Source organism: Dromiciops gliroides, chromosome 3, assembly GCF_019393635.1.
Source record: "Dromiciops gliroides isolate mDroGli1 chromosome 3, mDroGli1.pri, whole genome shotgun sequence".
NCBI classification, from domain to species: domain Eukaryota; kingdom Metazoa; phylum Chordata; class Mammalia; order Microbiotheria; family Microbiotheriidae; genus Dromiciops; species Dromiciops gliroides.
This window is the reverse complement of record NC_057863.1, coordinates 121,864,074-121,880,687: the sequence shown is the minus strand read 5'-3', so window position 1 is coordinate 121,880,687 and position 16,614 is coordinate 121,864,074. Positions and strand designations below refer to the sequence as shown.

At 35.0% G+C, this 16,614-nt stretch overlaps 1 protein-coding gene across 1 annotated transcript in view; it reads right to left on the bottom strand.

Moving 5' to 3' along the window:
- The window catches only part of PIBF1 (progesterone immunomodulatory binding factor 1), a 276,844-nt gene that overhangs the window by 244,493 nt on the left and 15,737 nt on the right, over window positions 1–16,614 (bottom strand). The window contains 5 exon segments of the mRNA XM_043990666.1: window positions 12,096–12,121; window positions 12,124–12,188; window positions 12,190–12,212; window positions 12,975–13,180; window positions 14,865–14,958. Of these exon segments, the coding sequence (XP_043846601.1) occupies window positions 12,096–12,121; window positions 12,124–12,188; window positions 12,190–12,212; window positions 12,975–13,180; window positions 14,865–14,958 (414 nt within the window).

Here is a 16,614-nt window from a genome sequence, read left to right as displayed (position 1 = left end):
GAGGTATTTTCGTTTTCATTTGTCCTTCCACTTGTTTTTACCCTTCCCTTCCAATATCTACAAGTAAAGAAACAAAGAGACTGCTTTCTCCTCTCTTCACTGAGCAAGGAGGGGAAGGAGACATCTATGGTTTTCTAATATTATTTGCTTCTTTGCTCCCCAGTTGAATAACTTCTCTCTTGAGTTATCAATAACTCGACACTCCCTCTAACTCAAAATAATTCATTTTCAGGTAATGTGAGTTTTTGCATATTATTTTCATTCTTTCTCCTCTTTTCCTAGCTCTTTTATCTCATTTTGAAATCTTCAGCCTGATTTAGATCTTTTTGCCTCAGTATTTCTCTGTTCTTTTATTAATGTAATAATTTTCTTTGTAATAATATTATCTTTCTCAAACTCCTGAGAATGGATTTAATCTAGTCTTTTCTAGTTAACTACATTTATTTGCTTTTTTTTGTGGTTCTCCTGTTTAAAGTGTTTATGAGGAAACTAAAGCCTGTGTAACTTTGGTAAATTTGGAGGGAGAAAGACTTGAATGCTTCTCTTTTATTGTTATATTGTTCCTTTTGAATAAACTCAGCTTTGCAGGATGTTATTCTTGGACGGTTCCTGATCATCTCTGCTTTTTGTTAACACTGTTTTTTGTTAGAAAAGGAATAGTCTTGGATTAATTAATTAAATGTATTTTCCTTGACAGAAAAAGGTACTTTTCTTGGCTGCTTCCTTGCAATATTTGTCTTCTGGCGCTAAAATGTGAAGTTTAATCATTACATTCCTTGGTTACTCAAGCTTAGAGATTTCTCTGTCAGAATCTATGGATTCTCTGAATGTTTACTATGCCCTCTTTAATAGCTATCAACAACAGTACAGTATTCAGACTTTTCACTTTATCATGCCTTTCTGGGATATCCATGACTTTCAAATTATCTCTGTGCTGCATATCTTCTGTGTTAGTCACTTTGGCACAGAACTTGGATTTTAAAATGTTTTTTCTCCTTATTTGTCAAATTTTCCTCCAGATGAATAATACTGTTTCATACTTTCTATTTTCTCTTCTCAAGCCTTTATTACCTTTGATTCTGTTGTGTTCTAAATGATCTATTCTCTCATTTGTAGTCTGATGTGTGAATCAGAAAAAATGGTAGTGACAAAATTCACCTCAGCCAAAGCTCTAAAGTGATGCCCACTGTCATTGGTTATAAGAGGTACATGGCAGGTTAAAGTAGAGATAATGGTATAGAGTATGGATTTTTCACTAAACTCTCAACTGTTATTTCAGGAGTGTAGAGGTACCATTCTGTTTTCTAATTGGCTAATTATTTATTGAATAAAGGTATTAGGATGTGATTCCTATGCTGAGAGTCAGCTTACTTTACCATCTTGCATCTCAGTTAGTTGAAAGTAGAACTCAAAATACATTTTCCCCTAGGAACAATTTCATAAACGTCAGTTCACTCCCCAGGCTGATTCAGAAAAGTCCATTTATCCATTGTGTAACTAAAATTACAAATTAAATAATGAAAACTCACTGACTAAAATAACATCTGATTTAAAATTAAATTTTTATCTAAAATATAAAATGGCTTAAAAAAGATAGAGACTAGCACTTTTTAAATAGCCAAGAGATATACAAATCAAAATGAAGTTACTTTAAATATAATTAATTTCATTTATATCTTTTATGCCTCACACTTTGCAACCTGGGATCTCTGTGGTAACGTGTATGTCAGCATACTATTAAACAACATATTAATGAATAGACTTATCTCTTTCATGTAGAGAGACAGGATAGCTATCAGATTGGAAATAGGATATTATGCCTTTCATTCTAAAATCATAGTTCAAAACTTAAGTAACATATTAGTTAATTTTTAAAAACTGAATTGACAAATAGATTCTTGGATATAAAATAGTCGCAACACATAATCTGTAAGTCTTGCTCACCACTAACAAATTTCCCCTGAACAGCTAAATGTTGAATATAAAGAATATTTAAATTACCAAACAATTGTGCTTATTTCACATGCTAGCAAGGTTATGCTTAAGATTCTACAAGCTAGGCTTCAGCAATATGTGAATCAAGAATTACCAGAAGAGCAAGCTAGTTTTTGAAGAAGCAAAGGAACTAGAGATCAGATTGCCAGCATTTACTGGATTATAGAGAAAGCAAGGGAGTTCCAGAAAAACAGTGACCTCTGCTTCATTGACTACACTAAAGCCTTTGACTGTGTGGATCACAACAAAATGTGGCAAGTCATCAAAGAGATGGGAGTACCAGATCATCTTACTTGTCTCCTGAGGAACCAATATCTGGGCCAAGAAGCAACAGTCAGACCCAAACATGAAATAACTGATTGGTTTAAGATTGGAAAAGGAGTACAACAAGGCTGTATATTGTCACCCTATTTATTTAACTTATATGCAGAGCATATCATGCAAAATGCCAGGCTGAATGAGTGAAAAGCTGGAATTAATGCTGCCAGGAGAAATATCAACAATCTCAGACAGGCAGATGATAACACTTTGATGGCAGAAAGTGAAGAAGCATCAAGAAATTTTTATTTTCATTAATCTCTAAATGAAAGTTATCATTTCCTTCCATTGAGAATGTAGACAACAAATCAATGTTCTGAGAAGAGATCTACAGGTTTCTTTTTTTTTCACTGTACCCATGAAGGTTTAATTGATATAGAAAATATGGAGCAAAACAAAGGGTTTGTTGCCAAGTTATTAAGGAAACAATAGTCATTCCTTTGTTAGTCAAGTAACAAAGTGAATCCAAGAATCTAAAGTAAATCCACCTCTTTGATTACGTATCCCCTTCCCTACAGTCCAATTATATAGAGATTTCAACCAGTACAAGACACTTCATTCTCTACAGAAAAACTCCAAAAAGGAAGGGCCAGAACATAGGTTTCACCAGCCTGCCAGAGGGGTCCATGAAACAAAAAGGGTTAGGAATTCCTGCTCTTGAGGATCTTTTGATTTCACAACTAAGTGAAATACAAGTCTGTTTTGCTACTAACACTAAGCAAGTCGTACTTTTCCAGTTATTAATTGAGATTCCTACTCTACAAAGAACCACATGTTTCTCAGACCCTGAAATCATTTTAAAACTTTGAGACAGGCATAAGTGCATAAATGTATGCATTTAAAAGTCTGCTATAGTTATTAAAATAGATACGAATAGTTTGCTTATGACAGGTGAGTTTTCCTTCATATTTTTCATTTATTTGATCATAGGTTTCAAACAGATTATTCATTTTAATTTAAGAGAATTTAAATTCAAGAAACCTTTACTAGATGTCTACTCTGTGCAGGGAAGTAATAATAGAGACAGTTATAGAGTGCTGGTCTTGGAGCTAGGAAGACCTCAGATTCCTGCCTTATACTAGAATAGAGAGAGAACCCTGGGAAAATTAATTAACTTTTTTTTTTTTTAAAGTGAGGCAGTTGGGGTTAAGTGACTTGACCAGGGTCACACAGCTAGTAAGTGTTATGTGTCTGAGGCCAGATTTGAACTCAGGTACTCCTGACTCCAGGGCCCGTGCTCTATCCACTGCGCCACCTAGCTGCCCCAATTAATTAACTTTTTGAAGCCAAGGTTTCCTCATCAATAAAATGATGCTAATAAAAGCACATTTTATAAAACTATGTAAGCTTCAAGTGATATAATGTACATAAACCGCCTTATAAAAGGAAAATAGGATATATAAATGTGAAAATAGGATATGTAAATTTATAAATAAATATAAATTTTTATTAATAAAAACATGATTTATAATTTTAGGTATTGAGGAAACTTCCAAAAATTCATTGTTTTGAGTGGCTTTAGACATCAAAGTTATGCTATAAAAAGTAGTGTGGCCACTTTCTGTAATTGCAAAACTATTCTAAAAATGCCACCATTTATCTTTGTTATTTTTCACATGCTAGAAAACTTTTATCATGGTTCTATTTCTTTGCAAATAGTACCAATAAAAGTTCATTATTTTGAAATTCTACTCGAAAACTAAAATGCTTTAAATTTCTGATGTAGGAATTGTGTCTCATTATCCTTGGTCATCTCATTACACTTATATATATTCACTATACTTAAATGTTATTGTCCAGCTGACCTTTTCCTTTAACTTTCCTAACACCAGTTATTATTATTATTTTTTTTTTAAAGTGAGGCAATTGGGGTTAAGTGACTTGCCCAGGGTCACACAGCTAGTAAGTGTTAAGTGTCTAAGGCTGGATTTGAACTCAGGTACTCCTGAATCCAGGGCCAGCGCTTTATCCACCGCACCACCTAGCCGCCCCAACACCAGTTATTTTTACTTGTTATATCTTCCTCATTCACTCCTTCAAGCCACAAGGTTAAAACTCTTATTTCTATAAAAGGGAGAAATGTAGGACTTCATGAAGTGCTTGAGTATTATCCATCTGCAGTTTAAAAAACCCCAAAAGACAAACTGGAGAGCTTAAAGTTAATCTTGAATTCTGATTCTGCTTTTTCATTTTGTCATTTGTCATTTCACTTTTATAATACAGAATTCAAGGATTTCACTTTTTTTTTTATTATGATGCTTTAGAGAACTGTGATTTCATTGGTTGTGGGTATTCTCTCTAAAAATGTACATGGAAGTCTATGGTCTTTCAGAGTTACTGTGCCTGAAAAATTCACTACCCTATAGCCATTCTGTTGGTGAGCTTTTCTGGCTTCAGCTGAAAATGGGCCTCACACAACAGACATTCAGCTTGGTAGCACCTGTCAGAGCTCGTTCCCTATTTATACAGGCTTAAAGAAACAAAAGGTCACCCTCATACCAGGATGAAGCATCAGTGTAAGACCTTCATGTAGGTTCCAATGAAGCACAGTCCAATGTGGGAACAAAATATCTAAGATATATTAAGAAGCAAAGATTTACCAAAAAAAGGAAAAAAAAAAAGACATGGATGAGAATCACAAAAGAAGAAAAGATAAGGCCAATTAATAACAATAATTAGCATTTATATTGCCTACTATGTACCAGGCAGTGTGCTGAATGCTTTACAAATATTATCTTATTTGATCCTCACAACTATGGAAAGTCAGAGTTACTATTATTATCTACATTTAACAGTTGAGGAAACTGAGGCCAAAAGGTTACATGACTTACCTAGGGTCATACAGTTAGTGTATGAAGCCAGATTTTTAACACCAGTCTACCTTGATTCAAGGTCCAGCTATCTATCTACTGCACTACCTCAGAGGTCATTTATGATCTGTATCCATCTAACCATCCAAAATGAAATTATACCTTGATTAAAGTAATGAAGTATGAGAACAATTACATAGAAAATAGCATGTAGAGAACCCTTGAGCTCCATTTCTAAAAGGACATGTTAAGACACAACAACAACAACAAATATTAAGTGCTTTACTAGGCATTGGGGGAGTTTCAGAGTTTATATGAGATATAGTACTTCACTTCATTAAACATGCTGTTTACTGTGGAGTAAAACACCAACACAAATGAAAAAAACAACAGACAAATGATATAATGCATCTGCCATTTATTACCTGCATGATCTTGGGCAATCATTTAAACTCTCTGGGTCTCAGCTCCTAAAATTAGTTGGTTGGATTAAATCACCTCTGAGGTTCCTTCTAGCTCTAAAACTATGATCCTGTGATCCCTGACCATTTTCTCATAAGAAACTAAATACCAGAGAGTTTCCATGAATTGCTCAAGGAGCAGAACAAGGCTTCAAAATCAGATCTAAGTCAGATGATAAAAACTGGAGTTTACAATGCTTATTAAATTGATTTGAATAAAACTATAACATAGTATATATAAAGACAGTTAGAACAATGAATCATAATTTAGCCCCAAATGGCTATAATCTCTTTTAAAATGAAATAATATTTTACATTAGTAAAAAGTGGTAATCAAGTTCCTCAAAACTATTTCTGATCAAAGAGTTGATTAACAGGGTCTCCAGGTTTATTCAAGGTCAGAAAGATTGTAATAAAATTGAGAGGAAAAAACTGTTAGGTTCCATACTGAGCAAACAGGAAGAAAACCTATGAAATTATTCAACGTTATGTTTTCCAATTTAATATGTGCTGCAAATGATACATTCATGTCATACTTAAAATTTTTTGCTAGTTTTTACATTCTTTTATTGTATGTTATTTATATATATGTAGAAGATATACATGTAAAATAGATGCATATTTTAAGATCCATAAAATTTATAATGAAGTAAAAAGGTTTAGTGATCTGGGCAGGAACTAGGTTTCTGTAACTCTAAAGCCTAATCTTAGATTCTCTACTATAAAATTATATTCTCTATTAGATTCTCCATTATTCCTGTATAAGTTCCTGCTTAATATACTACTTCATAATTACATCACTTAGAATAAAAATAATGCTATTTGCTTAATTAGTAAGAATGCTATTTGCATTAAGGAGATAGAGACTAAAAAAACATATCTTATATATGTTAACTCCTGAATCTCCTCTTCATAACCTGTTTTAAACCATATATAGGAAGTAAATTAATACTTTCTCTGTGGTATCTATCTATGCAAAGCTTTAACTTATTTCTCAATGAATTTGTTAAGTACTCTAGGATCACTCATTTAAACAAATATGATTAAGCACCTGTTACTATAATGCACTGTGCAGGCACTATAGATACAAAAGTAGCGATTTATATTCTGGGGAGATTTCAAACAGTGGAGAAGAGGGAGAGCCTTCTAGGAATGAGGAAGAACCTGTTCAAAAGCATGATGACTGGAGATGGAAAGTCATGGCACAGCCAAAAGCAAGAAGGTCAATTTGACTGTATTACAGAATATATGGGGGGAAATGTGTAGGAGTCCTGGAAAGACAGGTTGAAACCAGATAACAAAGAGCCTTAAATGCCAAACGAAGGAGTTAATATTTGATGCTGGAGGCAAGAGAGAGCCATTCAATCTTCTTGGGTTAGACCAGTGGTTGGGAATATCAATTTGGCAGCTTTGTGGAAGATGGACTGAAGAGGAAAAGGGACTGATCCCTGAGAGCTGACAACATAAGAATGTACGGTAAGTGGTTCAGTAGATAGAGTGCTGGGCCTGGAGTCAGGATGACCTGAATTCAAATCCAGCTTCAGATAGTCATTAGCTGAATAACTATGGGCAAGTCACCTTATCTGCAGAACGGGGATCATTATAGCACCTACCTCGCAGGGTTGTTGTGGGGATCAAAGGAGACATTTGTAAAGTACTTATCAAAGGGCCTGATACATAGCAGGTACTTAACATAGCAGGTACTTGTTCCCTTCCCCTATTTATGAAGGTACTTTAGCAGGCAGCTGGGTTTGGACTTGATGAGGAAGATCTGAGTTTAAATTTTGCCACTCAGAGTTTCTAGCTGTGAAACCCTGGGCAAGTCACATAACTTCTTTGAGCCTTAGTTTCCTCATCTATAAAACAGAGATAATAATGAAGCACCAATTTCACAGGGTTGCTGTGATGATCAAATGAGATAACATATGTAAAGTGCTTGGCAAACCTTAAAAATACCACATGAATATTTGTTTAAAAAAATCAGTTGAGGGGCAGCTATGTGGCACAGTGGATAGAGAACCAGCCCTGGAATCAGGAGGACTTGAGTTCAAATGTGATCTCTTGACACTTGACACTTACTAGCTGTGTGACCCTGGGCAAGTCACTTGACCCCAATTGCCTTACCCTCCCCCCCCAAAAAAATCAGTTGAGTCTGAGAAGACCCTAGAAAATAGGCCGTATTCTGATAACCATAACACATTATAAAAAACTCAATGACAAGAATGTGTCACTTGTTAAAATGCCTACTTTTTGTCCAATGCAAATAAAAACTTGCTTTTGAACGTTTAAGTTCAGTCTAAAAGTTACCTTGCAGGTTTTGTTTCCAGAAATATAATGAGGCTGCTGAACAAGGAAGTATCTTGAGTAAAACATACTTTCATTGCTTCCTAGTCACCCAAGTTTTCACAAGAAAAATTTTTTTTTTACTTTGGTATTTCCTCATGGAACTTAATAGCCATTTTAAATGGAGACTTATTTGTTCTTTATATTGAGTTGTTTACTTTCCCTCATTAGACTTATAAGTATAAGTACTACAGCATATAATGCCAAATTAACTAAATAGCTTCATATAGTAGACTGTAATTCTGACCTATTATTGAAAAAACAGAATTTATCAGAAGGCCATAAGATCATGACATCAATAAACTCAGTTTTTCCTGATTCCAAGTCCAGTGCTCTATCTGGTACCCCAAACTGACAACACATTTGACAAGTAGTCATGTAGCCTTTACTTAAGACTTCTGGTGTAGGAGAACCTTCTGTCTCCTATAGCAGTCTTTTCTGCTTTGTGAAAGCTCTGTTAGGAAAGTTTTTTTTCCATAAAGCATAAGTTTGCACCAATACCTCCCAACTATTTCCCCTGGTTTGACTCTCAGGAGCCAAGGAGAATAAATCCAATTCCTTTTCCACAAACATCCCTTTTGAGTTCTTGAGGACAACCATCAGCATCTACCCTCTATCTTCTCTTCTAAAGGCTAACCATCTTCAATTCCTTTCAAATGATCCTCATAAGGCATGATCTTTTATAACTCCTTTTACTCTGGAATCAATATGGACACTTTCAAGCTTACTAATGTTTTTCCCTAAAATGTGGAGGGGAACCTAGAAATGCACAAATGTGACAGACATGTTTCAACATGATTAGAGTAGATGCCAGACTATCACTGTATAAGTTTAAAAATCATTCCATTACAAATGGCCTCAGGTTAAACCCACAATTTAAATTAAGAGCTAACATGTGAACAACAAAATGAAGATTGTTCATTTACAATAGACTTATGTAGCTTATAATTTAGGACAAGATTTAAATTAGCTGATAGGCTTTCTTTCTGAGGAAATAAGTTCCCACAGGGCTGAAACTGTAGATTTATATAATCCTTTCAGACAGAAAATTATATGGCTAATTTCATACCATCAGAATTTTCAAATTCCGTTGAAAGCTGCAAAGATTTGTTATAGTTTTGTGTGATCATCATACGCTCTGCTTATGGTTTTTACAAAAGGTAGATAACTTGCTTCTAACTAGGAGACAATTTCCAATGGCCTAAATTTAATTGAAAATCAGGTGGAAGATGCTGCCTCTTGTGTGAAAAAGAAATAAGGCCATAGTAAGACCAGGCATACGGGTCAACCAATCAAATTGAGTATATGTCTTTGACAATTTCACTCCTTCCTTCTCCCCACCTAAACATCCTAGTCTCTCCTAATGAACTTTTACGGACCTACCATTTCTGAATATGTTCATACTGTTTCTAAATCTAGTTATTTTCTTAGTTTCTCATAAGGCTCATAGATTTACTATACAGTGAGAAATATTTTGGTAGCTAGGTTAGCACAGTGGATAAAGAGATAGGCCTGGAGTCAAGAAGGACTTTTTTTTTTTTTAGTTCAAATGTAGCCTCAGAACACTTGATTGTGTGACCCTGGACAAGTCACTTAACCCTGTTTGCCTCAGCTTCCTCACATGTAAAATATGCTGGAGAAAGAATGTAAAACCGCCCAGTATCTTTTCCCAGAAAAAGTCCAAATGGGGTTGCAATGAGTCAGTCATGACTGAAATGAATGAGGAACAAAACAACAAAAGAAGTGCTTTTTATATTTGTCTTCAACTTACCTCCTCACATGACTGACTCTTTGAAGGGGACACAATGATCAAAACTTCTTTTGAGGGGTATCAGCAAGATAGAAGTAGAGTGGCCAAGGCAAATGGCAAGAGTAATCCATAGCTGAGTGCAAAGATATAAACCACTAGTGATAGAAAAGGTAGGATGAAAGATTTGAAAGCTGAGACAATGTATTGTTTAAACTGGTTAACTTCAGAGACTGAAAAGAATAAAGTATGGCCAGAGCAAGGGGTGAGAGACTGAGAAAGTAAGAAAGGGTGGAGAGCATGTTAAGAGAAAAAAAACTGGTTTAGGAGGGAGAGGGAATGATGAAGAATAAGCATAGGATAACATTTTCTACTCTGTTTCCAAAGTGTTCCTAACAATGTTCAATATATCAATTAACTTTTTTGTTATAATAGCATGCTCCTTCAAGAAGAATCTATAAAGGACTTGGTAGCTTGCTTTTCTAACTTTACCTATTAACTCAGGGCCTATCAGTTCTATAAGTATGAATTGTTTTTTCTTGATTGAAATGTCCAATTGTCATCCTGAATTCGTTTTCCAATTTTCCATCTACACAATCGTATCACCTTTACTACATGGCATTGTTTTTAGTCAGATCTGTCTACGAAATATATTTAGCACTAAAGGTTCTATTGCTGTATGTGATAATTAATCTTTAGTGCTAAAATATATTTCGTAGACAGATCTGACTAAAAACAATGTCATTTTAAATCAATGTTTAATAAAATAGTATTCTGATACATTCCAAACAGTTCTGAAGACCAGAAAATGCCCAAACCATCAGCAATATCCTCTTCTCTTCCTGCTTTTCCCTCAACATCATTATCTCACCTCTCCTTCTTAGGATTTTTTTTTTGTCTTTTTGTTTTTCCCTTATATACCATATATTCAGTTGAAATTTATATAGGAAGAATCATATAATTTGGGGAGTTGGAAGGGACCTCATTGAATATCTAGTCCAATCATACCTAAAAAATAATTCCCACAATATAACCAACAAGTGGTCAATTAAGCTTCTGCTTAAAGACCTTTAATAAGGAGAAGCTTAACTCCCCCAGAGGTAGCTCATTTCAATTATGGATAGCACTTTAAGGAAGTTGTTCCTGACTTTAAGCCTCTGTAACTTCCAACCACAACCTTCTGAAGCCACACAGAACCCATCCTCCTTTTTCCATATCACAGTCTTAAAATACGTTAAGATGGTTTCACATTCTCCTAATTTTTCTCTTCTCCAGTCAGTCAACAAGCATTATTAAGTGTCAGGCACTGTGCCAGTGTGAGGAATACAAAGAAAAAGTAAAAGACCAAAAAAAAGCTCTTAAAAGAGCTCATAATCTTATAGAGAGATAATGTTTAAATAATTTTGTACAAACAGCTAAATAGAAATAATCAAGAGGGAAGGAACCAAAATTGAGACTGGTTAGAAAAGACTTCCTGCGGAAGTAGGGTTTTAGCTGGAACTAGAAGCCAGTGAACAATTTCCTTTATCAATGCATGTCAGAATCTCTCTGCAGCCAACAGTCTTAGAGAGTTGGCTGGAGTACTGAGAAAGTGAGGGTGACAGAATCGAGGTCATGCATTCAGTGAGTGTAGAATTGGGACCTGCCCACTAGACCTGGCTGCCTATAAATGAAATGAGGGACTGGATTTATGGAAGCCCTGAGGTCCTCCCAGCTCTAATTTGTGATGCGGTCTCAACTGGGCTTGTTTGCCACTCCAGTGGCTCAGATCCCCAGCGTAGCTGGATGACACTCTGAGGCAGGAGAGGTGCTCCATTCCTCTGTAAATGGGTTAGGAGTATAGAAAATCTCTGCTCATTCTTTCATCTCCCTTTCTTTTCTAAGCTGTCATGTATACTGCCTTGGAATTACTGTTCCTTGTCTATTCCTTTTGCAAGAAGACTTTGAGAAGGGAAACTGGCACTTATTTCTTAGAAAAATTCCTATTCACAGGTAACATATCTGTAGAGAGGAGGTAGGGACACTTTCAAGGAAAACTCAGTATTCTTAGTATATATACTACTCAGGGATGGGATATACTGAGGTTCCTTGAAAGGTAAATCAAGTCTTATTGAATCAGCTACCTGCTACCTTCAAGCTTCTTTCTCCTTCTCTCCTTGACTGTGTCCCTGCCTCCTCTCTACTGCCACTACCTCCTCCGCAGTATCAATTGCTTGTGAAGATCCACAGTGGAAAGGGGAGTATGGCAAGCAGTCATTCTTCCATATGCGACCTCATTAGAAAAGTGGGCCTCTCCCAGCCAGCCCCTTGACAACCATGAAGACATTAGAAAGCTCAAATTAGGTTCATTATCAGGATAAGATTAGGGTATAACATAAAAGAGAATGTTTTTCTCTTAACAATAAATCCAATGATACAAACCTCTGACAATCGCTTTAGCTGGGATTGTAGTCAGCTAGTTCTTCTGAAAGGTCATTCTTTTTCACCTGCATTTCATTTACTTCTTTCTTAAAGATTCACTACTTCATAGAACCGAATCTGAAAAAAAGAGATGTCATTAATAAGTGACTTTGAAATCCAATTACAAAGTAATATATGCAAGCTTACACAGTCACCTGTTCATTAAACACTAATAAAGGAGAAATACTTTCGGTGGCCAGGGGCTAGTTAGTCACCCTTCAGGCTGACCCATCCATCATGATCAACTAGGCTATTTCATCTCAATCACTGTTTTCTAGGATTCTTTCCTTATTGGATGGAGATAGCATGCTTCAGGGAAGGAGTGCTGTACTTAGAATTAGGGTAAGTAGGGTCAAATTCTCGGCTCTGCCACTTACTCTTGTAACCACGTGAACCTCATTTGAGTCTGAGTTTCTCAATTATAAAATGAGTAATAATATTAGGTGATTACAAAGGTTCTATCAATCTCTTCAGTGAATAATCGTAATTTTCTCTGAAAGTATCTATATGAAGCACTTGCTCAAGTAAGTAATTCTTCTGTGAATTTTGGCTGAACTTGCATACAAAGGTACAGGAGAGATGTGGAGGCCCATAACGCACTATGATTATCATCAAGCATCAAGTGAACAACCAAATTTCCCAAATTTTAAATAAACTGGCCAAGTGTTCATTCCAAAACCCTTGTCTTTCTGTAAAAAAAAAATGATATTTTCAATGATGCCCTAGTATTAAACAGTTGTAAACAGATAACAACAGGAACTATGTTGCCTGTTATGGTCTCATTAAAATTAAGCGTTTAAAATATTTTTATAGTGCTTTTTAAAAAAAAAAAAAACTCACAGATACATATTCAGGATAGAAAGTATGATCCTCAGGAAGAGACTTCAATTTCATGTAATGATCTTCTGTTAACTCCAAGTCACGCAAGCTACGACGAATATCTCCAGCCTTCTCTATTAACTGATGATTTGTCTCCTCTAGCTGTTTCTGCCTTAATAAAATGGTTTCCATTTCCTGTTTCATTAATTCCTGATATTTTTCTACATTAAGAGAAAGTTAAGATGAGCTTACATAAACCTCTGAGGCTTCATTGTAAATAACTTTTTACTTTACTACAAAGGAAATAGCAACCCAAATGCTACTTTTTGCTGTGAAATGCTGATATTTCAATATCATAAGACAGATATGGTGATAATAGCATATGATAAGCTTGAGCTCTGATACACAGTTAGTGTAACTGAAAACCTTAACCGAAAATTCCAATGAAAATATAAACAACATCAACAAGTCACTATATACATTTAATAGAGATGGATAAAGAAACTAATCCCTATCAAATACCCCGCTCCTCTGACTTAAATCACTCCTTCCATTCATTTCCAAGTGGCAAAGTGAAAAAAGGCAACTCGATAATGATGCAAAATGACATTTGCATAATTATCTTATAGTAAATAGTACAGCTCTATTGCATCTTCCCCGAAAAAAACCCAATCCATTGCCAGCCTATTTTAAAACAACATGAGCAATTTTATCTAAGCTTATCTGAAGTAGGTTGAAAACCACTGCCCTAACTCTCGTTCTGTTTTTCTAAATCAAGAAATCAGAAACAAATCAAAATGCTGTCATTTATATCTATGACTCAGGAGTTTAATCTCCATCTATATTTGGGGCTCGTTACAGAAGTTGGCCTATGTCTGATAGGGAATGCTGCTGTTTAAACTAAAAGAAGAGAGCATCATTAAATAGATGTATTCAATGATTATTATTCAAACAATTCCAAAGTGTATTCTGTAACAAGCCTCAATACAAGCCACACTATAGTGTCACATTTTATGAAAAAGGAAGAAATGCAGCCTTTTCAATAAATGAGCTTCAAATAACTCACAAAAGTGGAATACCAGAAATTACATTTTTTTTTTACTATTTCCAGATATGCAGTTTTCATGGTATAACTAGTCAGAGCTCTGCCTTTACAATGGACATATAAATGATACTCAAAATGTGTGTTATTGTAATATATTATGTTATAAAATATGAGGTGTTTTAAATGATCATAAGCATTATGGAAAAGACAAACAAACGCCTAATCAAGAAATTCTCCACAGATTTATAAAAAGAAACTAACAATGATTTCTCTTTTTTGGCAGTAAGAGGTATTACATAAATCTTTTCTAAATGCATATGATCTTTTTTTCCATTGAATTTTTTTTTTTTTTGGTGAGCAATTGGGGTAAGTGACTTGCCCAGGGTTCACACAGCTAGTAAGTGTGTGTTTAAGTGTCTGAGGCGGACCTGAACTCAGGTACTCCTGACTCCAGGGCCGGTGCTCCATCCACTGCGCCACCTAGCTGCCCCTAGCATATGATCTTTTGTGCAGGTAGCCACGTGTGCTAGGCAAACCTTAGGGCAAAGTAATGGCCCCTAATTTTCTACAATATTATTTCATATTTGTCTCTTACAAACATAAGAGAAGCTTCAATAATTCTCTGTTCAAACATTTTGGGCAGATAAGCAAGGAGTAATGCAGATCATCAAATATTTAATTCAGTAGCCCAATTTCTCTACCATTTTTGATGGGACAATTAAAGACCAATCAATTAGAGAATACATCTTTGGGTCCACTGTTCTGAGGCATATATCATGCTATAAACAGGACAGGAAATAAAGCAATGATAACTTAAGTCTACTGTCATTAATATTGTTGCTTTTCAAATGTTTTTTACCTGGCCACCCTTTTTCTGGAAGGTCACTGGTTGTCCAATTTCAATGCTAACAGCTGCTTCTGATGAAGAGTATCATTAAGTTTTTCCTCCAACTCTTCAATCTACATAAAAAGAGAATACATTATATAGCCAATTCTCAAGCAAATTTCTTTTTAAAAAAGTAATCTTTTAGAAAGTGCTCTAAATCACTATTGATCAGAGAAATGCAAATTAAAACAATTCTGAGCTAACCACCTCATACCTACCAGAGTAGCAAATATAGCAAAAAAAGGAAAATATTGGATGTTGGAGGGGATGTGGGAAAACTGGGATGCTAATCCACATTGGTGGAGTTGTAAACTGATCCAACCATTCTGGAGAAATAATTTGGAACCATGCCCAAAGGGTTATAAAACCGTGCATACCCTCTGCTTGAGTAATGCCACTGCTAGGTTTATATCCCAAAGGTATGCCAAAAAAAAAGACCTATTTGTACACAAATATGTATAGCAGCTTTTTTGTGATGGCTAAGAACTGGAAATCAAAGGAATGCCCATCAATTGGGGAATGGATAAATAAGGTGTGGTATATAATCATAATGGACTATTATTGTACTATAAGAAATGATGAGGATGATTTCAGAAAGGCCTGGACCTATACGAACTGATGCATAGTGAAGTGAGCAGAACCAGGAGAATGTTGTACATAGTGACATTAATACTGTTTGATGAAGAACTATGAATGACTTAGTTATTTTCAGCAATACAGTAATCAAGACAATCCCAAAGGCCTAATGATGAAGCATACTATCTACCTTCAAAGAAAGAACTGATATTGATGGAAACAGACTGAAGTATGCTATTTTCCACTTTTATTTCTTTCATTTTTTCTTTTATTGGAGTTTTCTTGTATTGGAATTTTGCTTTACATAACTGCACATGTATAATCTATATCTGCTTACTGCCTTAGGGAGGGGACAGGAGAGGGAGGGAAGGAAGGATAGAATTTGGAACTCAAAACTTTAAATAAAAATGTTTATTATCAAAAAAGATTATCTTTTGGGCAAAAAAGAGAAGCAATGAAGGACAGGGAACTGAAAAAAAGAATGGAATTTTCACTTTCATCTTTAAAATTCAGATCTAGAAATGGCTACATGTTTATAAAACTTCAATGACTACTCATGAGAAATTGTGTTTTCACTCTACTTATAAATATGAGATTGTGTAAAGTAAAATACTGCTTTTGCCCAAGATAACTTAGGTTGTAAGACACAGATCTCCTTCCAATAGGCCATAATCTTAATAAAAGGGCTGAAGCATGGATTTATAATAAGCTAAAATGCCTTTGTATTTAGCAGTTTCTGTGTCCCTCCTTGTATTGGCATAAAATGATCTTACATTGTTTGGAGTCAGTGAATTTCAAAAATGAAAATGAAAATAGAAATTACATAGTTATTGAATAACAGAAACCTGTATATAATTTCTAAAATAATTAAGGTGATCCTGGGTTCTTGAAGGCTTAGAAAAGAAGTTCCACCAGGTTCCACCAAAACAAAAAAGGCTTCTTCAAGTATGAGCCTAATAAGACCAAGTCATTAGGTCCCATCAACATATTAAAAGATCAGCCTTATCAAGGACAGAAAAGCTCATCACCAGAAAGTTGGCCACTGGTAATGATTTTTTGTTTGTTTACATAAATGAAAAGGAAGAAAAAGAGCATAAAATTCCTCAAATCTGAGTTGTCCAGTGATGATTCAGTGGCTAAAATGTGATTAGTAG